Source organism: Echiichthys vipera (genome assembly GCF_963691815.1).
Source record: "Echiichthys vipera genome assembly, chromosome: 7".
Lineage (NCBI taxonomy): Eukaryota > Metazoa > Chordata > Actinopteri > Perciformes > Trachinidae > Echiichthys > Echiichthys vipera.
This window is the reverse complement of record NC_139832.1, coordinates 18,254,054-18,280,721: the sequence shown is the minus strand read 5'-3', so window position 1 is coordinate 18,280,721 and position 26,668 is coordinate 18,254,054. Positions and strand designations below refer to the sequence as shown.

At 40.9% G+C, this 26,668-nt stretch overlaps 1 protein-coding gene across 1 annotated transcript in view; it reads left to right on the top strand.

Annotated features, from left to right (window-relative positions):
- fbln1 (fibulin 1) overlaps positions 1–10,082 on the top strand; it is a 29,853-nt gene extending 19,771 nt beyond the window's left edge. The window contains exon 17 of the mRNA XM_083917411.1: positions 9,467–10,082. Coding sequence (XP_083773537.1) covers positions 9,467–9,606 — 140 coding nt within the window. The 3' untranslated portion in view covers positions 9,607–10,082. The remainder of the gene's footprint in view (positions 1–9,466) is intronic.
- Positions 10,083–26,668: the final 16,586 nt, after the last annotated feature.

The following is a 26,668-nucleotide window of genomic DNA, read 5'->3' as shown; positions in this document are numbered from 1 at the left end:
CTCACCAGATATTTGGCATCAATTTCCACAGCCTTGTGGTAAAACAAAAGTACCATTTAATTCACTTATCTATGGCTATGCTTATCCCAACCAGATCATTACTTTCCACAATAAGTTATGGCGGTCTGGATGTATAGGAATATAGTGCACAATCTACACGTGTGTATTCACATGCATGCACGCACAAGTGATTGCAGTTAACAATCAGTTCATTATAACTACCTGTTGACTACCTGTGCATGCAAAAAGAGTTCTGCACTAGTTCAAGTAGGAGCAGCAGATACCATCTCCAGTGGTGTGTAACAACAACACATGTTTGGGGAGAAGCCATTCCCATCCTTTAGTCTGGTGGTGACCCAAAGCTGCTGCACTCCTGTGGTAGAGTTGAACTGAGACTTTGCCGTGGAAGGATGAGGGTGTTGTGAGCCCAACGATGACGCATTGTTGGGACTGTCTAGGTGATTTTATTTTAGTTTTTCGCTGAGATGCAGGCAGGGTGGTAGTGTAAGGACAGCACCCTCCTCTTCTCTCAGTGATGGATGAAGGGATGGCCCGTCAGTATGCACATCTGTCTTTACAGCACTAAAAGGAGAGAGGGAGGAGGAGAGAGTGTGACTGTTTCAGGATAGATTGTGGAAGAATGCAAGAGTTCCTCTCTTATGCAGAAACAGATGTGTATGTGTCAAATGTACCAAAATTCACACATAAAGACATGAAGGCAATCATTTACAAAAGTCACAGTTCAAGCAATTGTAATTATATTGTTCTCTCTTATAAAAGTCTGTTTTTGTAGGAATGTGCAGTAATTCTGCATAAGCCTTATTTTGTAATATATCATCAACTATGTGTGTCTTTGTGCGTGTATGTGTGTGTAAAGAGGATTAAGGAGAAATTCCCTGTTTATAGTGGTGCTCATTTTGCAAGGGCAAGTATGAGAAGGGAAGGGGGAATAAAACTGCAGAGAGAGAAAGACAAAGTGAGAGACTGTGATTCAAGGAAAGTGGAAAGGGAGAGAGAGAGAAAATATGTGCAGAAGTAATCCTGGGTGCTTTGCTTCATGTGGTTAAATGTATTGTTCCATTTCCCCACGCTAGGCCTCTGTGTCTCGCCGAGCATTAGAGCACTTTAACTGACGACCACATGAAAGGCCTGTTTGTGAGGAGCCACTTCTACTGTTGGATGCTTATTGGATACAGCTCGTGCTTGTTAGCCCCAGTTGCCCATCTCATATCCAAATTGAGGCCCTTCACACTTGAGCCTTTGGTCACTGACTGCTTGCTGCGAAGTGTGGCATCCACGGTGTGATGAAGGCCCTCTTTTATTTAGTGGGTTGTGCTGCTGGTGCTTTGGCCCACAGATGCTGCTGTTGCGTAACCATTGTATGAAGCTCGCTGACGTGTCACTTAAGGAAGCTTAGTTTCCAGTATCTCTAGTGTCTCCAACAGTGGTATGGCAGCTTGGTAGGATGTGAAGAGTAGCATACATTGAGGCTCCACTAAGGAACGTGCGTGAACTCAAACTAACTTTGGCCATTATTTTGGCCACTTCTTATGTTTTTGAAAGGGACAAAAGAGGCAATTAGGAATCAAACTGAATCTGTTGCTAACTTGAAAAAGTGATTCTTGAAAGATTTGACGCTCTTTTCCGTTAAGCTCACTCACTCTCTCTTTTAAAACCAGTGGACTGCACACATAGGCATGCTTTCGTCAATACACGTTTGTATAGACATATGTGCACACACACACACACACACACATGCATGCACGCACGCGCACACACACACACACACACACACACACACACACACACACACACACACACACACACACACACACACACACACACTCTTTCCTAGTTCCTGCATGGTCATCCATCACTGGCGTTCCCAGCACTGTCACATCTGGAAGACAACTCTTGCGCATCTGTGCAAACACAACAGGCCCTCAGCACTTGTAAAACATGATCAGAACTAATCAAACACTTACAGATTCCCATGACGACCTCAGTAGCACAGCGGCGACCACACAAAATCCCTGCAGGTATCTAGACACACAGCAGAAGTGATATATATCATCCTCGCAACAAAGACAACATTTGTGACACATCATACACATTTTTGGAAACACAAATAGTTGAGGAATGCATTACTCATGCTAACGCTGTCATGCACTTTTGATTAGGGACATGTTGTTTGAATAGGGTTGCTAATGGGATGATTGATTTTAGCAGACAGCAGGTGTATGGTCCTCCTTTTGACAACACTGACTCTGTGCTCTCTGCTGGAAGCATGGGCTGAGCCTCTCACCTGTGATAAAATGCTAGAGGCTCCCCTGTTTATTATCTCCCATTGACATACTGTACATCATAGTGGGGATCAATATTGTCTTTGACCACTCCTGTTGAGGGTGTCATAGACTAGTGTTGCTTTAGGTTGGCTTGCTGAACACGCATGGATTCCCTCAGCTTCGATTTAGTTGTTACTTACTGTAGAAGTTGTAATCTTTATTTGGGTGAAAATACGTGACAACCCATCAATCTAATTTCTTCTTCTGCACCATGCAAAGTACAAAAACAACAAAAACAACATGTGAATCAAAAACAACATGTGAATCAATAACTGTACCTCCAGACAATATTTATACAATTATGTGACTTGTGCTTTTAATGACTCAGCCAACTGGCTGAATAGTATCAGTGTGTGTGAATCAAATGTACAATACAATCAGTAGCCAACTGTGGTATCAAACAGTCAGCACATGTTAAGTCATCTCTTGAATGTTCAAATGACTCCTCTTCATAAGTTATAATTTGTCATGGAAGGATTTTACTGTATCATTAATCACTGCTGTCTATTCCTTTTAGCTTGAATAACTCATTTATGTAGTATTGTACCTTCTCTTCATGAATCATACCCAACCTCTGAAGTAACTGTAAGTCTAAGACGTTGCAGCTAAATTCCATTCATTTTTGAAATGGAAGTGGAAATATGCCTTTGCGGTTTATATCCTGTGCAGAGAATACATACCTTTTTCATTTCCATTGGCAGAGGACTGGCAGCCGGTGAGGCAAATAGTAAGATGAATGGAAGAGGAAGTGGACAGTTTGTCTCTATGCAGGTAGTCATGGTCGTCAGTGCAGCCGTCCACAGCGGCTAGTGGAATGTGAGCCTACTGTGTGAGACATTACTATTTCAGAGCCAGTGGAGCTTGTGGCTCTGGCTTGTGGCTGTGCTGCTGATGAGTTGAGGACAGCAGTGGAGATAAGCAGACAACTTGCTCCGTTTGAGCGGCTGTCAATTGGATGAATCATGACATGGCAGCAGTGGGCCCACTAGAGCGCGCCAAGCCCATGAGGAATTTTTGTCTGCCCCTGCTTGTCTGCTTAGTACAGCTAATCAAAACAGGGTCTTCTCCGCCCAACAACCCCACAATCAAACACACAACACTCGCCTCGGGTGGTCCTCCACCGCCAATGTACTGATGAAGAGATAGTGTTGCCGATATGTCACAGTCAAAAAGATAGTGGTATTTACACATAACATACATATTACATGCAATAAAACTGTCTTAATAATTCCTCAGATAAACTTATATGCCTTTGTTTCATTTATACTCGTCATTCCTCTTTGCTGTAACTAGGTGTTTTCACAAAATGAATGCTGTTTTTATCCGCGCTTGTGCGGTAACATACCAAAATAGATAGCAAAGTACTTAAACAGCTTATTAAGATGCTGCATACTTTCATTTATAATATAGACAGAGAATACAATACACAATCTCGATTTAAACTGGAAACAAAGCAGGTTTTCATCGGAAATAATTTCCATTTAGTCGACATTGTCAAGTCTATTTTCTGCTCCTTAGTTATGGGTCTTAGCTTTGAAAGGTCACTTGTAATATAGTGCAAAGGTTGTGGTAAAGATAATGGTGCGTGTTATGTCATCTCAGCTGCTCTGGCCCACAACTGCTAAAACTGAAACTCCAAGAAAAGAACTGACCTATTCCCTACGGCTACTTTTCAATGATGTCACTACCCAGTGTGCGATACTGTCCAACAATGATCCATGGGCCATTTGAGAGATCTGTAAGTATGACTCGCTGTTAATTGACCTTAAAATATCAAGCCGCATATATGTTGGCCTTTCAGAGCAGGGGTGGGCAGGGCTCCCATCCCCTCTTTGGAGTGGTCAGAGATGTGTTTGGACAGCCTGACCTGACTGGCCATTTCTGTACCAGTGACCAGTGACCAGGCTGTAAACACAAGATCAAGCACCTAAAGAGGCCTGCAGTGTACTCAATCATCGTACAGTGGGTAAGGTTTGCAATTTGAATGGATCATATTTTAGCCATGCTGATGGGTTATCAAAACTGAAATTGGTTGCTTTGCTAATAGGGTAACAAGGGAGCTAGTTAGCAGTTTCTTTGGCGAGTCGCCTAGCTTTTATGGACTTTATGGAGGAAAAGGTTTCAGCCAGCAAAAATAGAATAATTGAATAAGAAACCACCGTTTGATGTGTTTATGTTGATGCCAGCATTGCTCAGCTGTACCTCATGGTTAGATACAAAACACATCACAGGTCTTGCCATAACGATGCTGAAGAATGCTCTCCAGTACCCTCTTTGCATACTGCAACTTTGTACACCACCTGGATATTCTCCAGTGGTTTCTCTGCAGTGTGCATGCATAGCGCCACAACCAGTGTGTCATTATACAATACTGTGGTGAGGCCAATGCATATTTTTCATTTGTCTCTGGTGTTAAACCCGTTCATTATGGATTTTGTCATACACTTCCTCGCTGAGTTGTAGAAACCAGAAAACCCCGAAATTGTACTGTTTACATGTAACCCTTCAATATTGCAGCGCTCGTGGCCATGAAGGATGACAAATGCCTCCTGGCATTTGCTTAACTTTGTTTTGTGGCAGTGTCTCTGCTACTAGCATGCATTTATTTAGGGCTATTTTCTACTTAAGGGGCTACTTTATGGTGAGGAGGAATGTTTTGGAGAGCGGACAGATTGTACAGCTGTTTGTTTGATGGTGGCTGTTCAAGCCAGCACAGTCACCTTTGCACCCTGTGGCAGATACCTCAGTGAGATGGAAAGACACCACAGACCTTTCCAGCACTACAACTGGATCTCTTGCTTCAGAGCTTCAGGCCTCAGATTACATGACCTTGCAACCCAGTCACAGGGCAAATTGTCAGCTGTAGGGGTTTGAAAGCCTCCACATGTTTATTTATGTGGATCTCAGGTGGTATGGTAGCCAATCAAAGTCAACCTGTTTTGTGTCTGGTTGGATGAAATGTTAAAGATGAGTATGCGGTTGTGGTTTCACCTCAGGTTCACTGTGAGTATGTTGAGGCCCAGCTGTTAGCTGATTCATTCCGCTCATTGAGGATACCACTGTGCTTTTGATGGGAAGCTTATGGAATCACGGAGTCATCATGGTCACATACACTGACTTTAGTATCAAGCTCCTTTGTTCAGAATTGGGCCCATATTGTACAGCAATAACATAGTTACCCTTTTCTCGTTAAGCTATACAAAAGCTAGAAGCTGTATAAAACATGTTTCTACAGTTGAGGTCGTTCTTAACACGCCACTAATCATGACCGTAACTGTGATACATCTTACATGTTAACATACATTCCTTGAAACATTTGAAAGGAGGAAAACTGAACTGTGTTTTGTATTAAGTTTCAAATCACTAACCATGAGCTCAGAGGAACTGTAGACACTTTTGGGAACTAAACCAAAATTTCAGTTCCTAAGAACACAGTTGTGCCCTCTGCATGTGCTAATTAGACCACAAATAAATGTACAAGACAAACAAACACATTCCACATATTGCACTATTTAGATGTCCTTAATACATTTTCAGTTAAGTTTTCATTAGTTATTCATGCGGTAAGATTTAAATCATTTTTAGGATATTCAGTGGAAAACTTAGCCACAGTTTACCCTGATTATAGAGTGTTGAGCTTTCATAAGATATAGGCCACACGTACTACAATAAAAAATAAGAAAAAGCCTTAATGTGGACTGAATACCATCTGTCTTTGCGGTGGTCCATCTTGTGCTCATAAACTCTTACTCATCTTCATTGTGTGCTTGCTCAACCCACCACTGAAGCTTTTGAATCGATTTAGTTTGATTTCAGTACATGGACAAATCATGAACCTTCTGAACTCACTTTGAGTTGTTATTGGTCAACTCAGACTTGCCATCTGTAATTCTTACTGAAAATAATTTTCAGACTCAAAATGAAATCCCTTTATCCATGTTAGTTATTCTCTCAATGTTGCGGCTGTTGTTAAGTTTAAGGAAAGGTTAACTCTTTCTGATGGTGCCGACGCTTTGGAAACAATAAAATCTCAGTCCCACTCCCCTCTGTCTAGTGTCACTACGCAACAGTGTCCCAAAACACCAAAACAAGCGGGCAACCATGGTCAAACTGGGCTCCATTCCACACTCCTCCAAATGCTTATCACTGGAATCTGCTGAAATCTGTTGTGTGCCGACAGATCGGACAAGAGGGACGACAGAGCAAGATTAAGTGACAGAGAGAGAAAGACAGCAGTTCAAGCTCCTATTGCTTGCCCCTTTACATAGTTAAAGATGGAGTCCTTGAGGAATGCCTCCATGGCTGTATCGCGTGACTGTGACTGCTCCCCTCCATCAAACACATGGGACTCATTTACCCTTGTGGGCCACAGTGATGGTGCCACAAACACCAGGCCCCTCAAGAAGGAAAGAGAGAGGAGGAAGAGAAGGAGGAGAATGAGTGGGTGGGGGGTGGTGGTGGGTGGTGGTGGGATCTCCCATCATACAATGCCAGTGTCTCAAAGGACGCAGTGGTTGGCGTATAATGGATCATCATCTGCCCCATACTGAACAACGACCAAACGGGTTTTACTGCTTTATTTCAAGTACCACAGAAAGGAGCCTCATAATTCAGACCGATCGAGACAGTGAACTGTCATAATTTTTTATCCATGTTGAGTTAAACCCATGAGTCATCATACTAAAAGCTCAAACACTTTACTGACTCACTTGTGAAGAAATGAGAAAAGAAAGAGGATGTTCGAAGGTGTGATAGGAGGACAGTATGGTGATTGTGCTGCCTGACTGCACTGGCGATGGCTGTTCAAACAGGCAAGAGCTGAAATGTCACCAGCCCTCTGCAGAGAAAAGGCCTGCTGACAGCCTGTATAAACACTGGCATTTTTTTCTCTGTGTAATCGCATGTTCACTTAAAAAGATCACCCAATGAATTCCATGGGCATTCAGTAATGCTCTGTTGCAGTGTTTTTATTCTCCCATCTATTTTACCATTATAGAGGGCCTCAGTTGTCCATGGAGCAGGAGGAATACAATCCAGGTTGTCATGAACAGTCCCTACATCACTGGACTTTATTTTGCTTGCTAACACTACACTTCATTAGAATGCTCATCCAAATGTACAAGCTGTACTACTATGCCACACCTGAAGATGTGGCATTGTTGTAGTAAGTGATTTTGGTGTTAGAGTCTATTTTCTACCAAAGAAGCGTGACAAAGACATGCATGACACCGAAGAATGACTGATAATTGTGAAACGCATCTGTGACTGGGACATTGTTTTTGAAAAGATACTTTGATGTTGAAAAACAATTGTATTTTTTCAATGTGCTGAACACTATGTAAAAAAATTCCATTATCCTTAACCGTACTGGGGTGGCAGCATAATTTTAAAACCTCCACACTTAAAAATAAAACTATCTGCTTTGCTAGATACCACTAAGGCATGTGAGACAGAAATTAAAAGTAAATCAGAATGAACAAGCACAGAGACAAACTTTCTTTAGCTTTGCTCATTGCTGCTGTTAATCAACCATTACATTTTTAGAAGAAATGACAAAATTGACAAATTTATATTATCGTCAGTGAAACCAACCAAAGACAGTTTTGGTTAGTAGAGTATGTATTGTACCATAGTCAATTATACTGTTGTCTAATTTAAAAAAATGTTTGCTTTGTATGTTTCTGCAAACCACAGAAACATTGATATAAAAAAGTATTTGGCATTCTTTAGCATCTCTACGACACACAGGTTTTCAACTGACTTCAATCACTTCCAAAAGTAGAATGGGAGGCAGAGCCTTCAGCTACCAAGCTCCTCTCCTGTGGAACCAACTCCCAAGTGTTATTCGGAATACAGACACTGTCCCCATATTTAAGAGTAAACTCAAACCTTTCCTTTTTGATAAAGCTTACAGCTAGGGCTTACGAGCCCTTAGCAATGTTGTTATTTTTAAGCTGATTTTGTTCTGCTTAATTATGCTGCTATAGGCCTAGTCTGCCGGGGGATAATACTTTTCCAGATACTCTGAGCTTCTCTCCTCTCTGTTTCTTTATCATTCATGTCTCATCAATGCATGTTACTAATTCAACTTCTTCCCCGGAGTTGTTTGTGCTTTGTCGTCTCGCAGGTCTCTGCTGATTGTGGTGGTGCCTGCTGCCGTTGTCCTGCATGACGCTTCTTGCTATTATTATAATTTAGAACCTTAGCTGTGCTTGTTTCTACTATTCTGCTTTATTAACTGCCATAACATATAAGTCATATTCACATTACAATAGATATTATTATACTTACTGGAAGTGTGTCTGTCTCTGTCTTTGTCTTTCTCTGTCCATCTGTCCATCTGTCTGTCTTTTCTCTCTTTCTCTCTCCTTTTCTTCCTCCCCAACCGGTGCAGACAGATGTCCGTCCTCCACAAAGCTGGGTCTGTCTGACGTTCCTGCCTGTAATAGGGAAGGTTTTCGTTGCCGCCGTACTCTACGGGGGAATTGTTGGGTCTATGTTTATCATAAATAAGTCATAGAGTGTGCTCTTTACCTAGTTTGTAAAGTGTCCTGAGATAACTTTTGTTATGATTTGGCACTATAAATAAAATTGAATTGAATTGAATTGAATTGAATTCAATGTAAAATGATCCCGGTCAATATTATAGGCCTAGACCAAATGCCATCCGCAAAGCAATTTCAGTCAAAAGCAACTGGACTGGTTGTTCGTCTAGGAAGACGTTTCACCTCTCATCCAAGAGGCTTCATCAGTTCATGTACGCATCTGACCAGGCTGGGTCCAGTCCCAGCCTAGTCAGATGCGTACATGAACTGATGAAATTGCTTTGAGGATAACGATGACGTGGACGAATGAGAACATTCACAGGCTCACGTTAACCATGTTTCAAACTAAGACTGTGGAGTGTCAGTACTCAGTGCAACAAAAAGTGCTGTCAAGGGGTCCCAACAAAGCATTGGTATGTGATGCAAAGGGAATGAGAACAGTGGTTCGGAAAACATTGAGATTCAAAGCATCTGTGGTTTGCTGATGTGTACAATGCCAACCTTTAATTCGGGCAACTGGGCTGATTTATGGGACATATTGTCACTGATATTGTTGTTCTTCTTTACCTCTTTCAGGTGTAGTTCGCCAGGTGAAGTCGCTGATTGGTCCATTGACTACGGTACTGAAACTATCCATGCGCAACCTGACAACTCAGGGCGACTCTGGCCAGAACATAATCAACGTTCATGTCTTTGTCTCTGAGTTCTGGTTCTGAGGGGGGATGCCAAATTACACCACATGTATTAAGACATCCATTGTCTACACTGTATACACATTGGTTTTGGTATATCAATGCATAGATCAGTGTCAATGTTTTAATGCTATGTTTGATTACTTTCGACAGTTTCTGAGATGAAAAGCTACTAGCTGCTTCTGATGAGAACGCTACACTTTGTTTTGATGACAAGCTCAGCCTGAAGTGCACTCCTGCGTTGCATTGGCGTAATAGAGCTTACTATGGAGAAACTTTATGTTATTAAAAAGCTGTTAAAATGAGACATCCAGAAGGTTTTTCAATTGAAAGTGCATGCATTTAGAAAGGTCATTAAAGGATAAAATGATTAAATTCAACAATATTCTTTTCATGAAATTATAAGACTTTGTTTTTTTAACATTCACTTTTTTTCCTTTCTTACTGTTTGCATTGGATGATGTATTTTTTTCTATGGAATAAACACTATTTTAGTTACAGTATTTGTTTATTGTATTTTCTCAGCAGTGTTTGAATGTCGTATTGAAGTTACACTCATGGGTTTAGGGAGTTAATGACAGAGAACAGAGACAATATCTTTCTCTCTATATAAATGGGGAAGTTAAGAGATAGCTTTTCATTGAATTTCAGGTTGGAATTTTAATCTTTATCTTTTTTAATTTAACCTTTATTTAACAAGGTAATTCATTACGAAAAAATTCTCATTTCACAATGTGAAAACCATGCATCGGTTCGGCACCATCAGTTCTCATGACTACTTCCACTAGTGGCAGCAGCTCGCCATAGAGAAGTAGTTAATGTTAGCTAGAGCTACAGTACTTGCTCAACAAGATGGCAGTCCAGTTTTCCACAAATTCTTCTCACACCATAATTTAAGTTCTTGTTCGTTGTGCCATTATTTCTCTTTGTCGTGGCCTGTTGATGGTCCTTTGGCAAGCCCAAAATTAGAAAGCTGCAGTTCATTAAATGTGTATAAGTACTTATTGAGTATTTTAAACCTCATCTGGCTGAATGGAATCTGTCATCATAATTGTTGTACTTGTCTGTGCTTGGTCCCTCTCCCTTATGTGACGCAATGGTTCAATTTTTCCATCTCAAAGTAGGCATATGACTCTATTTTACAAAATAAGTCTGGATCTGTCTATGTACATACAGAGGTATATTATCACTCATTTACACTGCAAGTATAAGTGTATAGGTGTTGATCGCAATTTACTGCTTACTGTGTGTCTGCTATATAGGGGATAATTTATATGTTAAAATATTATTTTGCCAATATGCTAATGAGAAGAAATCCTTTTAAAATGTGTGAAATGTGTTTCCATCACATCAGTAATTCCATATCATTTCACTTGGTCATGGAAACATCATGAATACCCTGAAGTCATAAACCAATGACAGGAAATTTGATTTTGATAATTCAGACAATGTCAATATTAGCTAACAAACAGAGACATGTAAAAAGAACTATCTTACCCAGTTTACTTTTGTTCATGGTGGTCTGTGGAACGTCTGCTTCCATGGTGACATTTAGAACATTCAGTTTACTTTGCACCCAATGATATCTGTCGAGAGGCAAGACATTTAGACATTTATTGATAGCTTGTCCTCAGAATGCCCTAATGTTACTGTAGGATGTACATAAGCTTCTACTCAAGATACTCTGTGTGCATGTGTGTAAACATGTTGACTGTGGGTTTCACTTGTGGTCTTTTTGTCATTCTGGGAGCTGGAGAGCAGGGGGGATGTAAGACTTCAGAAAATCCTCTTTTGTAGAGTAACTGGGAAGGGGAACAAGGTGGCAGCAGTAGTTACAGACCGTGGGCATTAGTACCAGCAACCACATTCCTAATTACATTTTTATCAGTGAACCAGAACTCCTCTCTCCATCAAACATGGGGGTGGGGGCATCAGAAGGGTGAGCTGAGCACGTCAGTAACGGCCTAACTATGAGACTATAATCATCACTGTGGCAGGGCCCAGCCAAAGACCCCCAACGCTTCAAAGACAATAGTGGAGGAGGCACATACATCAGGATCTGAAGTCATCTGCCGTGATGGATTTTAAGGCTCTACTGAAGGGGGATATCCTCTTCAGAGGAAATAGAGGCCAGCAGGTCAGCCTTGTGGTCGACATGAAAAGAGTGAAGAAATGTTGTGTGTGTGTGTGTGTGTGTGTGTGTGTGTGTGTGTGTGTTTACTACTGAATCATAAACCACACTTTCAGCTGATGTTGATATGATACTTTATGCTAATGTAAGACTGAGTAACCCAACCTTAGATTAAAAATTAAATTCAAAACGGTTCGGTTTGGAGAGTAGGTACACATGCATGTATCTTTTAATTGCTAATCAGAAGAAAGAAGGGAGAAAAAACTAGTTGAATTCCCGATCACTTTTTGTGCAATGGAAAAGAAGATCTATACCAGTACATTATCTATACTATAATAATGTAGTCTATTTTATCAGTGTCATATGAGAGACTGTCAATTGCAATCCTAGTTGAAGAATTCAAATTGGTTCTGAGTAGTTTGCAAGACAAAACAATGCTTACGTATTTGGCTCTTCCATGCTGCATACCAAAATCAACAGAAAACAGATTATAAGGACATAAACAGCTGAATATGAGCAACAGAAAGCCATATATCCAGACTGTGTGGGTGGACATTACCCACGAAAGGCCTGGCTGGCTTGGGATCTGGACAGTAAGAAAGGCTGGGGCAGCAGTCCCTAGCAGCGTTACCAAACCACATACATGTGTGGGGACAAATGAGCAAATATCTTCTGCCAGATTCTCCATCCAAAGCCAAGAGGGAGCTGCTTGCACTGGAAGCTTATGGTATGACTAAACCGAGTGGGCTTGATGAGTCGACGTAATGGCAGCGGAGCAGACCTGTGTGTGTCTGTTTGTTTGTGTACTCTGCTGTGGCACAATGGCGGTCAGGCCTCTCAATACAAGTGGTCATGGTGGTGTCTGGCCCAGAGTAGACAGGGTATGGGGCTGATGGGAGTCTAGCCCAGGGGTTGGTGAGGCGGATTGATCCCAGACAGAGACCAGAGGACCTCAGGAGGCACGTGCTCGGCCGACTCCTGCACTCACCCACTCCCTCTTTTTCCTGGCGTCCTACCCCGGCTCCCACCGCAACACATGTTATAGGATATAAGTGAGTTCTTTTAATAAATTTGGGGGTATTTACTTTTTTCCTATATTTTACAAACCACTGTTCCTCATTACCATAAACACAAAAATGTGTCATTTAGATGGGCACTACCAACTTGTGCTGTGGTTTTGCTCCTGTCTGCCTGAGATTTTCATCTTTGCAGTACATATCAGATTCACAAAGATAATGGGTTACTTTACATCTTTTAAATGTGAGTTTTTTTTCTAGATGCCTGTCTATTGCAAACGTGGCCCATTTGTCTTGCTATAAATCTGGATAAACCATTAGCTATCTCCACTAATAAGCACTTTTTTCACCTGTGTCAAAAAAGTGCTCACTAACTGTGCTTCTAAAGAAATTTGCAAAGTGGTGTTTCATGGAAGTCCAACAGATGGCAGACACATACAACACAACACAACACTGCACAGCCAGAGAGTTTTCAAGTATTTCCCTGGACGACTGTCACCACCTTACATTACAATGGCAGAAACACCCAACCAATGTTTTTTTTACTGTTCAGTGAAAAATCCCCTCATGAATCTAGCCTTCTATCCAGTACAGACTTTGCAATAAAATCTGAATTTACTGAAATTTATGTCCATCAGTTATAAACATATTCCAACGGGACCTAAATAGTACAACATTAAAAGCCTATAATATTCTGATTTAAGCCTGACAAAGTGTTGAATTGCACAAAAAACAATGTGGGGATCTGATGTGAATGTTACAAAAAAGTCTACTGGGACCTTTATCCAAAATAGGATCATAAATGATTGGCTCCACAACTCTATATTTCATGACAAATTCTATACAGTCTTTGTGATATGGGACTCCTATTATTGCCTCCCCTTAAATCAATTAAATCTTTTGAGGTTTAGGTTGATAGACAGACCACCAATTATACAGGGGCTCCACCTTGACCCAAAGAAAACACAAAACACACAAGTGTGCCCCTCCATAACTTATAGATTTTAAACGTAACCATTTACAACCACTACTGAACTCAACCTGTTGCCAGAGTACACAGTGGATCAATCACATTTGGGAATATCCACCAAGGCTGTACTCATGAAAATTCAGCGTGCAGTCTCTCTGTTGTTACAAGCAACTCAGAACACACTGTGACGTCCATGGAGCTAAAGTGGATACATATCATAGGGAAGGAGGGCAAACAATCCCAACCACATATAAAAGTGGTGTGATGACCACCTAAAATAGTCACTGACCTTTTCTGCAATGAAATGGGTGATTTTAACATTTATTTGTTTCATATTTGGTCAACTTTAATGTGACATTTAAAACAAAGGTATTCTTAAGAAGGATAAAAAGCACTTTGTTTATTGAGGAAATGGATTCCATGAGACACTAGCTGTAAGATTTAAATATCCAGTAATGGGATAACAATAACACTTCAAAAAGTGGCTTCTCTAAAAACAAAAATACAAGAGCTTGTCTGAACTGTTTTTTTTAAGTTAAAGCCATAGAGGTAAATGCATTGGATTTTCCATTTTCATGTTTGTCATGTCAGTTCCAGTACAATGGATTTTATGGGAATTTTAGTCGCATATCATACCAACGTCATAGCTGTCTGCACTTTGAAAAACTGAGGTGAGGCTTGACCCTTGAGGACTTTAGCTATATACTCTGACAATGACCATGATTTCACAGCAGACGAAAGGTTTTACTGACATAAGCGGCCTTGAGACCTCAAATGTTTGAGCATTCATTGTAAGTGAAAACGAGCTGGGAGTTTGCTGTGTCTGCCAAAGGGTTGTTTTGTCTGTGGCTGAGTACACACATCCAACTGTCACCCCTCGGTGGACACCTAGCACCTTCTCAGATGTCTTTGTGTCTCGGAGCACTGACCAGACAGGGAACACATCAGAAGAAAGGACAATTTGCTCTGTAAACACACAGAGTTGTAAGTGGATTTTGGCAAATTTTACACAAGGGGAAACATTACATACTGCATGTTTTGATCTGAGGTGTCAACTGCTGAGTCCCTATTAGCCGAGAGATACATTGGGTAACACCTTAATTACAAAATCCAAGAAAAGGTCTGGCCTTGGAGTTGCTACAATCACAACACAAATGTATGAAACAGCTTTGAATAAGACATAAAGGGGACTGCTAACATACTCAGTCTGTACCAATCGTAGTCTGACAAGGGAAGTGAAGAATAAATCAGCCACTATGGGACAATGTAAAAGCTGTAATTGTTTTTGCCTGAGCTTGATGAGAAAAAAAAAATCGTTTTCTTTTTTATAGAAATACTATTTATGGGTTTGTAATGGCAAAGCTCGATCTTCCAGAGAACATCTGTATGTCATTGTTCCTAAACCACTCGGTCTGCGTACACACACATTTCAAGAAAAGAGATTCAGAGAATTAATTATCCAATTGTTCAGAGGCATCATCATAGGGAAAAGGACTTAACACGTCAAAAGGCACATTTTTAATTTGGTGACAATCACAATGTGTTTGCCTGCTTTGCCTATAACATCATTGTATCTCTGCCTGCGCAACGTTCCATTTGGTTCCGTGCAAGGAACTGCAATGAGACAAAGGTCATCTGTGATATAAATGAGCGGAAGGTCTTTGAATCTGGCACACCAGCATGGAGCTTTTTGTGACTGCATGTACCTTACAATTGCCAATGATAATTAATATGTCACATTTTGTTTTTCAACAGGGTGTTTTCTGCCTTTACAACTTCAGAGGCTTGGGGAAATCCATCAAAATGTTTCTTGCATTGGTACTAGGTCATACGTACACACAAAATAGGTTTGGTTAATGGTTACCCGCTACAGTATGGATGCCTGTAGAGCAGGACTGTGAACATATAACGCCACTTCATCAAAACGACACTGTACACCATACGTCTGTTGACATAGTAGTCACCCTTGTGAACACACACACACACGCACGCGCGCGCACACACACACACACACACACACACACACACACACACACACACACACACACACACACACACACACACACACACACACACACACATCTCTACTTCACGAAACAGAACGCAATGCCTACTTAATGGACATATGGCCTACACTGTTGGTAGACCGCTGTGATGATGTCTTTTTCTGTTTCCTCTCATGTCGGGATGAATTAAATAGATCAAGCCTTCTTAATTCCGACCTATTAGTGTAAAGTTCAGAGAAACCAGACTGGTTGTTAGACACCATATCCTATGTGTATGATGATGTTATACAAACTATGTATCACACGGCCTTGACTTGTTGTGTGGTAGGATAAAGCAGATGCTACAGATAAGGTTATGGTTAAAATGTAGTTAAGCCGGAAGAGACTCTGGAAGCCATTGAGTCATTGATCTCAGGGTTCTCCAAGCCCCAATGAGCCCCAAGTTATTCTCTATCCCCTCACCCTCATTCCGTTTTTTTTTACCCTTTGTTGTGGTCACTGGGACAATCGGTTACAGCCCAGCGGAATGGAAACCACTCAGTCAGTCCCCTGCTACAGCAAACTATTAAACAGAGGATCTTGTTACTATGATCGGTCTGAGAGGAAAGGCATCTTTAGGGGAGCTTTACTTCCTCAGAATCCTTCACTATTATCCCAGTCAAAAGAAAATATTTTTATACGTTATTTGACATATATCAGCCAGTGGGATTCCTCAAATGATGGTGTCTACCAAGAAATGTCCAGAGTCTTTGCTGTTTTCAGTGCAAATGTTGTGCTTCAGCCCCCAGTATCTCCATGCATTTGGGATATCAGGTCAGGATGGAAGTGGCTTCATTTCTAAAGCTATCGAAGAACCAGCAGAAGAGACATACAATAATGATGATGAAGTGGATAAACAACATTCCCCCGGAAACCCAATACAACTTGTTCCTGTGAATTGGTCTGTCTGTGTGTCTCGTTGAGGCAACAATGGTGATTTCTGTTTCATTCTTGTGGGTTCCAACCCCAGACCCTGTCTCCTAGTTGGAGCGGCAGAAATGGAGGGTCGTGGTCGCTGCGGATGCTTTGTTTTCCGAAGCCGTTTCTCACTGCTGTCCCGCCCCGTGATGCGACCATCTGCCTTCTCAATTAAAAGGGATGTTTGTGCTTCACATTTGTTTGTGCTCACAGATGATTTTTGTAATAAAACTCAGACCTTCTGGTATTTCTTGGATTCCTGGCTGATGACATTGTGCTTTGCTTTTTGAGCTTGTGGCTGTCTCCCGTGGAAAATGTAGCTTGCAGAAACTACTAGCTGTTTTCTGGTGTGTCTGTGGGATGAAATGAAAAATAGAATGAGTCTTACCGATGTTCTCCCTGCCACAATTAAGAGCAGACCCGCTGTTTACTGGGGAACGCACAAGATGAAGAAGAAGCCTTTGCCATTTCGTCTGAGACATGAGGGGGACAAGTAATTCAGCCCAGAAAATGTCATCATAATAGCCTTCTCCGTTGTTCTGTGTTATCATCATAATTACTGAGTTAATAATCATCATAATGTGAAAGTAAATATTTTTCGAGTTAAATTAGAATGTGAATCTATTAGGGATTAAGATACATTTGTTTTCCTAATTGTTAAAATAGTTTATGATTGTATTGTGGTAGCACAAAAAATGTCCACAAATAAAATTATAACTTGATGGAGACACTGACACATGTACAATCCAATGAAAATACTATCAGAATACAGTATATATTCAAGAAGAGTAGATGTCATTTTGCATAATCTTCAAAATATGATTTCCTGAATTTGTGGGAATGTTATTAAGTTTTTACGTACATTGTGGATTTGGCATTGACTTTCTTTTGGACAAGACTGGACTGTCGTGGGAGCTCCACGGACCACACACAGCCCTTTACCCAGAGCACGTTCTGGCCAGTGCCCACTTGCCTAGACACCAAGTGTGGGAAGAGGGGTTGTACCGACTGTGACCACCAGTCACCCATTGGGTCATTACTGTCCAACAGATGGACCTGCCAGGAAGCCATCCATTTGTTATGAGGAAAGGCTGAGAATAAGTTTTAAACTCATGGGAATAAATTTGAGATTTAGATTTCTTGACGATATTGGGTCAAGGACTAAAGAGCATGTGTTTCAAGAAAGGAATCAGCTGCAAAATATATTGTGACCTCATCAGACTGCCAAGGTTCCCACTTTCAAATGACCACTTGAGCAAAAGTAGGTAGATTTAACAGAGCTCTTTATTTGAAAAAGAGGTCATTGCCAATCAGTCAATGGTTTCTACAATTTATGGATTCCGGCTGTGTTTTGAAATTAACTGTGTGTGGTATATGGTAATTTAAGAGGAGAGCAAGAAAGCACAGTTTGAACACAATGTGGATTCTGAGAAGTCATCTCATTTGGTTGGCCCCAGCCATGGAGGCTTCTGCAGTCTAATCTCAAGAATGTGCAATTAGGCTACATTGATGAAACAATAGTAGATCATGCAAAGGTCTGTCGCCTCCCAGCAACCTCACTTAGTGGGCAACAGTATAGATTTGTCGTTAGGGCATGGTTGCAGTGGTAATGGGTCTTAAACTGTAATGATTTTAACATGTGATTCCAGAGCTCTGGCTTTTTTCTGGGTTTTCTCAAGACAGTCAAGGTATAAGACCTTCCAATACACTTCAGTGCTTCAACTCTGTCACCAATATGAATGAGCCATGGCACCGTTTGGCTCAGAGGATTAAAACCATAGTGTGAGATCTCTCCATTGTTTTTTTCCCCCATACCCATCCCTTAAAGACATGATTTTGATTACCTTAGCTGTCATCTACCAGTGAATTAAAAAAAGTATGAAGTATTGTGGAAAAAACCCACAATACTTCAGGACTCTGCTATGGTGAAGGCCTGGTGAAATTCTCCCTGGATGGTCCGATATATCACTGTGTTTTTTTGGAGCAAAACATACATGTAATACTTTTGAGCTACCTTATGTACATTTCAACAGGTATTCTGACATTATTAAGCTGTTTCTTGGCATAACTAACAGCTAAGGAAGAATAATGATACTGAATGTTGACATTTTTGTTGATTTCAATGTAAATAATGTGTCAGATAGTGTGTGACATTTATGTATATTACATGCATACAATTGACTAGACTATTATATCAGGAACATCTGAGATGCTGACCTATTTATTCCTCTGATATGAAACTGTCTCATCCCTAAATTAGCTGTGTCAAACATATTTAAGCCAAGAAACATACATCTCTGTTAGCTCTGAAATTGCCATCTGGGGCATCAACTTTCATCCTTACATGTAGCAAGTCCTTCCCTTAGAGGGTATGCAGTTACATAAACACAGAGTGTCTTATGGGGTTTTATAATTGTGTTATTCATACTGCATGATACAATCAACCATAAGCCAGGTTGGGTGCAGTGCCATGGATGGTAAGAAGAATATGTGAGCAGTAAACATGAGAAGGTCTGCTCCATTGACAGGAATTCCACTTTCTGCTGCTGCTGTGAAACATGGCATACTTAATTGTACAGTGGTCACCCACTAGGTCTAAATAGGGTTCAAGACCACACAGTACGATGCAGGCCCACTGTAGGAAACTCTAAGAGACACAGGAAGAAACTGTGAGCTTTCTTCACTGATTGTTTTACTTTAGGGTGATCCATCTGTATAAGATCTCAAAATATACCATTCCCCATTTATATCTGTTTCATTTCTACACCTCACTATGCCACGCACTTTGGTGTATAGACTTGTATGACCAAGGTGTTTGCCACACCTGCAATTATCCTCTTTTTAAAATGTGTATTCTTCGATTGAATAAGGACACGATATGTGTCTGTATGACATTAATACCATTCAAGATTTGAATAATATCAACCCATTCTTTCGCACTGCATGGTGATGACACAGAACAATAAATGACAGAAGTCATAGAGGATTCAAGATACAACAGCTTTACGACATGGACAAGTGATGAGGAGGTCAGAAGATTTACGAGGTGATAACTAGTGTGCTTACTCTAAGGCTGTGGCCCCATATATGCCCCCCCCCCCCCCCCCCAAAAAAAAAAGTCTTTCAACAAAAAAGGAAAAACAAGTTGTCTTTAGTAGTATGTGGATTTTTTACTCCATCACTGGCCAGCCCAAGTTTAGATCACCCCCCTCCTGCTAATGACACATTCAAATTAGCTGTGGTTAGGGGTTTCTTCAAATACACAGCTAGATTCACACAAATTCTTCTCCCCACCTCACCTCTTTCTGGTCTGGCCTAAGAAAACCACATGCCGGGGTCACAGCGCTCTCCTCCAGCCAAACCAGACCCATAATTTTGCTTTTGTTTCAGATGTAGCCTCAAAGCCTGAAATATAAAGACCCAGGCCAGCCTGGGAAGGTCAGTATGTAGAATAAAAGACCGAGATAGAGAAAGAGAATAAGAAAGGCTGAGAGAAAGCAAAAATGAGAGAAAGCAAGAATGAGAAAGGAGGTAGAGGGAGAAATAGGAAGTCAAGAGTGCTGGTGAGAGTGGAGTGGTTTCCAATCTGTTAAGGAAGTCTTTATTATACAGTATGTGTGTGGACAGGAAAAGCTGTGTAACAAGGAGCAGATCTCTCCAAACCACCGGCCATTACTGACCATTGTTGATTATTACACCCAAAGAGCTTTAACTATTTTGGATGTGTGCTATCTCCAGGTTAACAGAGTGCATTTACTCTTGCGCAATCTCTTGATGGGAATTGAGAACAACTTACAGCTTCTTCCCTGTAACTTCTTCCTTTGCGAGCCACTGACTTTAATATAGCTTAGAAAAATAAAACAGACGTCTACTAATGGATGACCTTATAAAATGAGATGACTCAAATTTCTTTCTTTTTTTCCCAATACTGTTTATGGACACTGCCATTTACGTGTCTGTCTCATTTTGTCTCAATTGATGTTGAGAGGTGTGTTTTTGTCTCAAAAATGAACCATTTTTGTGTAATATAAAATGTCCCCCTTCCCACCCCACACACCCGTGACCCTGCAAATAAATGTTTGCACGGGCTGTTCGTAAATATGTTGTCTTTGCAAATGATATTGCTAACAGTCTAATGTACAATGTGTTGTTTATTCTGTGTGATATTCTTAATGTCAAAAGCCTTTCCAACAACGGCACTATACACAGCTGACATTTAGGTGGGCCAAACCAGAGCTCCAGTCACGATGAAACGAGTTCTCTGCCAATCACCACCTTGTGTTCAAATCATAAGGCTTCCATTGTAACAAATAGAGAGGAGTGGAGGTGGTGTGGGGGTGATGGACTGAAACCCCAAAACCTCAAGTTCCTTTAAAGAAAAACAAACCAGTTTTATTTGAAAGCCAGCTAGTGCATTATACTCCCCTGACCTCAGGAAGCTTTTCCTTTCAGTCCGGCTCTGGACACGCTGTTCCACCATCAGGGGAAGGGGCAGATCTATGACACATGCAATGGCCAAACTACAGTGTGGCCTTGGCCACAAATCCAGCAACATTTGGCCCCTGGAGCCTTGTTTCGTGGGAAGCCGACGCTTTGACCACAAATAGACAATAACATGGTTTTTGCTTGGCACATAATCGTGTTTTGTAAATGACGTGACATGTTGGTTGGCTTAGCATTACCTATTGTAAAACTATCCATAATCATTCAACCTCATGGAAAGATGTTGAGTAATGGCAGGCAGTATAGGGAAGTAGAATGACATTTGCACACAAGTATTTCAGGGTAATACTATGGAAGAATTTGCAAGAAAATACATGGAACTTAGATTTAAACCACTGCTAACTCTGAATGCCTCACAGTATACCACATGGCAGAGTGGAGGTGTTTTAATGTTGCCATCAACAGCTAGTAGTGGAACAGGTTTAAGTTATTGATTTTATAATCATGTGAGTGTAAATGTGTTATGTTATATGTCATGACAGGAATCAGACCTCGAATGGCAGCACATTTTAAAATTCTCTCTCAAGTCTGTCTATAACGGCGCAGTGTGTAGAATTTAGTGGCAAATAGCGACAAGGTTGTGGATGGCTACCAACTGAATACCCCTACAATCTACCCTACCTATTCAAGCGTGTATAGAAAGGTGGCCTTCAGGTAACATAAAAATACAAAAGGCCCACTCTAGAGCGAGTGTGTTGCTGGTTAGTCTCTTCTGGGCTTCTGTAGAAACATGAAGGTGCAGATTTGGAGATTTGGAGATTATGTAGATTTGCAGGGCTCATTTTAGGTTTACCAACTTGTAACAAATACCTGTTTTCATGGTTACCTCTTTTCCCTTTTGTTCTTGAGCAGCAGAGGTATATGGGCAGCAGGTTTTTATTTTAGCCAACATTTTCATTGGAATATCCATTTTTCTGTTCCAGGAAAGCCATGCATACCTCTCCATCAGACAATGTACTGATTTTATCTCCTGCTTGACAGAAATGCCACAGACTAAAACACTTTTTTGTCTCTGCCTTGTCCAGCCATGTGCTGTTGGATCGAGTACCTTGGAACTCTGCTTTGTAGAAAGATGACATCTGGAAGCCTTGTTGTCTGCTGCTTTCATAGTAAATGTTTATGTTTTGAGAGCACTGGCGAGTCTAATCTTGTCTTGTTTTATTAAGACCTGTATTAAAGAATCTACAGTAAAGAGTCCATGACTGAACTGCAAAACACCGCCATGGGGAGTTTTTTCATCAAAACTGAAAAGCACTGCAAAGGATTTTTTGTGTGTGTGTTCTTACTGTATGCAATCATCTACTCATGGCTTTTGATATTGAGCATGAAACACTGACATGTTGGCATCTCATTGGTCAGGCCATGTGTTATATCCAAGGTCAGTGAAATTGCCAAATCTCAGACATATTTTTGTAACATGCTGTATAGACATTCGTTTTAATGAAAAGTAAACAACATTCAATGCAGCCCGGAGGGCAACAATTTAACCCTGAGTGTATTGCTACCTCTATTGTGAATTGTTTATTTCTGAGAAGAAGGTCTGCTGTACATAATTGCATCTGACAGAGTGCCCTATGACAAGAAACCACACAAAAACATTATATGCTCGTAGATTGGAAAGAAATGTACATTTGTCAGAATTCTGATTTATTTTGCCTGAGTATGGTAAACAAGGCGAGACAGGCAATTCCTTCCTCTCTGAAACCAAGCATATCAGACTGGATTCCATTCTTCTCATGTTTCATTTCAGATTTTGTACAACCCATTTGAACAATTGTCTTATTATGGCACTGTAAATAGACCTTTGCACTGGGCAAGACTTCAGGAATGCTGATGATGTGTTAGCTGACACTATGCTGGCCACAGGAAGCTGAAGCATCGTTTATCGTAGATTGGTGGCCTTTTTGATGGGTGGGTGGTGTTTACTGCCAGCCAATCATCTGCATAGGCTGTCACAGAATGATTGGTAAAACTGTATCAGCATTGGCATGAATTGAATATAATGACCAGCTTGGAATTGCAAATATGGACAGTGCTGCGTTCAAAGAGCTGCCCCCCAAATCCAGTGTTATTTTTTTCCATGAAGGCATTCTCCAATAATTTGTATTTACGAGGTAATGTAACGTGCACATCCTATTTAAAAGACCCATACCTACTCTATATTGTGTAATAACACAGAGGATGGTGTTTGATGTTTGGTGTAGGTCAAGCCTTACCCTACATGCAGGCATTTACTTATGTACTACAAACCTCAGGTCAAAGCATCAACAGTTGTCTACTCTCCTTTTCTATCCCCCTATCACTTTGAGTGTATGTTGCTGCTGGCAAAATTGAGTGATAGTTGAATGCTTTGACTTGCAGTTTGTTGTGTGTTTGCGTCTCGTCTGGATGCAGTAAAGCTGCTGTTCAGATTTTTGCAAACGTCAAGTTTAAAATGATATAACCACAATCAAACTGAGTACTACGGGCGGATGATAGGGTTTAGAGATTGTCTGCAAACTGTACACATTACAAGCAATTCATTAAACATTGGTACCAACTAAGGTTATGGACCATCATTTTCACCTCATAAATTTTGCTTACACAGCTGACTCAAACCATAATGATAGAGGCCAAAAGAGTTTAGTTAACCTGGATCATGTTCGGAGCTTGGATTTACCCCCCCTCCAGTGCCCTGGCCTTGGCTGCCCTCTACAAGCAACCCTATAACCTCCACCTAAGACCCCAGTGGACCCAGCCAAAGAATACAAAGTGTGTAAAAACACTATATAGGCTAATCTGATGATGTGAGTCATTTTTGTTCCCTTTCTTTTCCCATGTGTTTATTACAGTATGTTTATTTCTTGACTAAAATAAATTAGTCATTGCACTGTAGATGCACGTTTGAAATTTCTGTGAAGCTACTAGTAAGATTTCATAAAAGCACATCTTCCATCTTTCCTTTCTCTCCGCTGTATCCATTTTTACTGTAAGAATTAAAAAAATCTGGGGTTTGTTCGCATAGAGGCTTTAATGGAGAACTCTTATGGTGTACCTGAAGGACAACCACAGTGTAAATCTTCTCCCCTGAGCAAGGAGATTCAGGATGTGGCTTTGAAGGGAAGCAGAACTGTGTAGGTGTGAGTGTGTGTGTGTGTGTGTGTGTGTGTGAGAGAGAGAGAGAGAGAGAGAGAGAGAGAGAGAGAGAGAGAGAGAGAGAGAGAGAGGCGAGTCTTGCACTTAGCACGCATGCATGCATGTGTTGGTGAGCGTGTGTGTATGTGTGTGTGGTCCTAGGTGGAAAATTATTTTGAAGTTTTAGTTCAATATTTGCTTTCCCTTCAAGTTGCCAATGACGTTTTTAGAACTAAAGCAGGACGTGTGTGAAAAAGGAATACTTAGAGTGGATGGGATCCTATGAATGAGCATTACACAATAGGAGGGGAGATCCCGAGGCTTGTTTACTACACGAGAGAACAGCACATTGCAGGCAAATAAAGTCATGTTTATTTTCATCCTAGGAGTGTTTGAACCTTCCCTGTTTAGGGTTTACATTGAGAAAATACACAGACACAATTCCAGACGTCACACATGAGTAACTTGGCATGTGTGACAGTATGGCAAAAGCCAAACAAAAACCCAGGTTTGTTGAATAAGTCATGGTGATTCCACAGTGCACTGGGGCTTTTGTTTACCAGTTTCACAGGGCTTTCTTTGTGAAACATCAAGTATAAAAAGTGACAGTCCTGAAGATTAAAAAACTAATACTACGCTTGTCTTACTTCCACCAAATATACAGATTTTAGATTCATTTTAACACTTAAAAAGAAGCAAAAATGCATTTCATGACGTGGTTGATACTGTGACAGCAACATGATCAGAGTTATATCACAATGCAAAAACCAGCCAGATAGTTACCTGAACCGAAACAGAACAAGAGATTTTTTTTTTTAATTAGAAATAATTTTATTAAGGCTTACGTTATGCATAGGCAGTGATGGCTGGAGCCCCCCACACTGAGCTCCATTTTGGCTTTTTCAGAAAGCTATGGGTGATATTTTATACAATATATGGTCTTCACCCATGTCCACAAACAAGCAGAAGCAATCTAGTACCAGCAAGGATCTCTGGCCACTAGGGAACTGCAGATGTATGGCACTGAAGAACTCGGAAAATCTTACTCACCATTGGGTAGATTTATAGGCCACATTGAACAATGTGTAATATAATTTGAAATGTTTCCTCTAGATTTTGGCTGGCTCCAAAAAAAGTTAAGCTGTTTTCATGCCCATCACTGGACTGCCTGGTGTAGGCCTAGTTGGCTTACAGCTGTGACATCTCGAAAAACCCTTTTCAAAGTTCTTATATGCTTTACTCAGAATCCAAGAGCCGTCCCACAGAGCAATGTGGAAACATGGAATTGTCAGTTGATTGAAACAGAATAGTGGCGCCAGTGTTCCTTAGTGTTCCTTGACTTGACACAAACAAACAAGTTGCAATGAGTGGAATTATGATAGGTCAATAATTATCACACTGGCGCTTGTCTCTAGATAGGCATATTAGCGAGCTAATGTCAACTACAACTTGCGACTCAGCTAATCTTTGACTCATGTTAGCTTTAACAGGCGAATCTCCTGAATGTTTCCTCTAGTTTTCTGCTGGCTCCAAAAAAGTTAATCTGTCTACACAGCCATCATTGGACTGCCTTGTGTAGTTAGCTTACAGCCGTGACACATGTCTGAATGCAAGAGGTTTATAAAAACTGTTTGATGTTGTTTTACAGTTTACTCAGAATCCAAGAGCTGTCCCACAGAGCAATGTGCAAAGATGGAATTGCCAATTGATTCAAACAGAATAGTGGCGCCAGTGTTCCTTGACTTTACACAAACAAACAGGGTTGCATTGAGTGAGTGATAGTTGTGGAATTACAACCCATTTCCCGTCCCAACTCATCACATACGGACGCTTTGTCAGGACGCCTTTGTGTCACTTGTCATTGGACCAGGGCCCTGTTTACATGACAACACTAGCGGGTTAAAAAACGACAAAATATTTTATCAGATGTGCCTTTTGTTTAGACGACGACTGCATTTTTGGGGCTTAAAACGCAAAAAAGTGAAACGCTCCACTGTTGTGTTTTCATGTAAAGGGGTAAAAACGCAAAAGTGTGGTCTGATCTGCTCAAGCTGGCTCACATTGTGTACGTGTTTACATAACATACATTTGCATTGTACAGGTAAACAACAAACATGTCGGACTATTTCCATCAGTCAGACATTCAAGTTGCCTGGGTGGGAGGCTGCAGACCATGCTGCAGATTCCTGTCACACTGTATGGCACCCTGCTTCCCCACTATTAGGGAGTGAAGTAGAAGGAAGTTTCTACGCATACACAAGCTCTGGGTGGTGAAAGATGCTCATCTAAACGCGCAATAAAAAGTTAGAATGCAACGCCACTTTTGCGTTTCTTTCTAGATTGTCTTCGTCTAAACAGGGCCTGGGTAGCACTGCACGACAAACTGTGA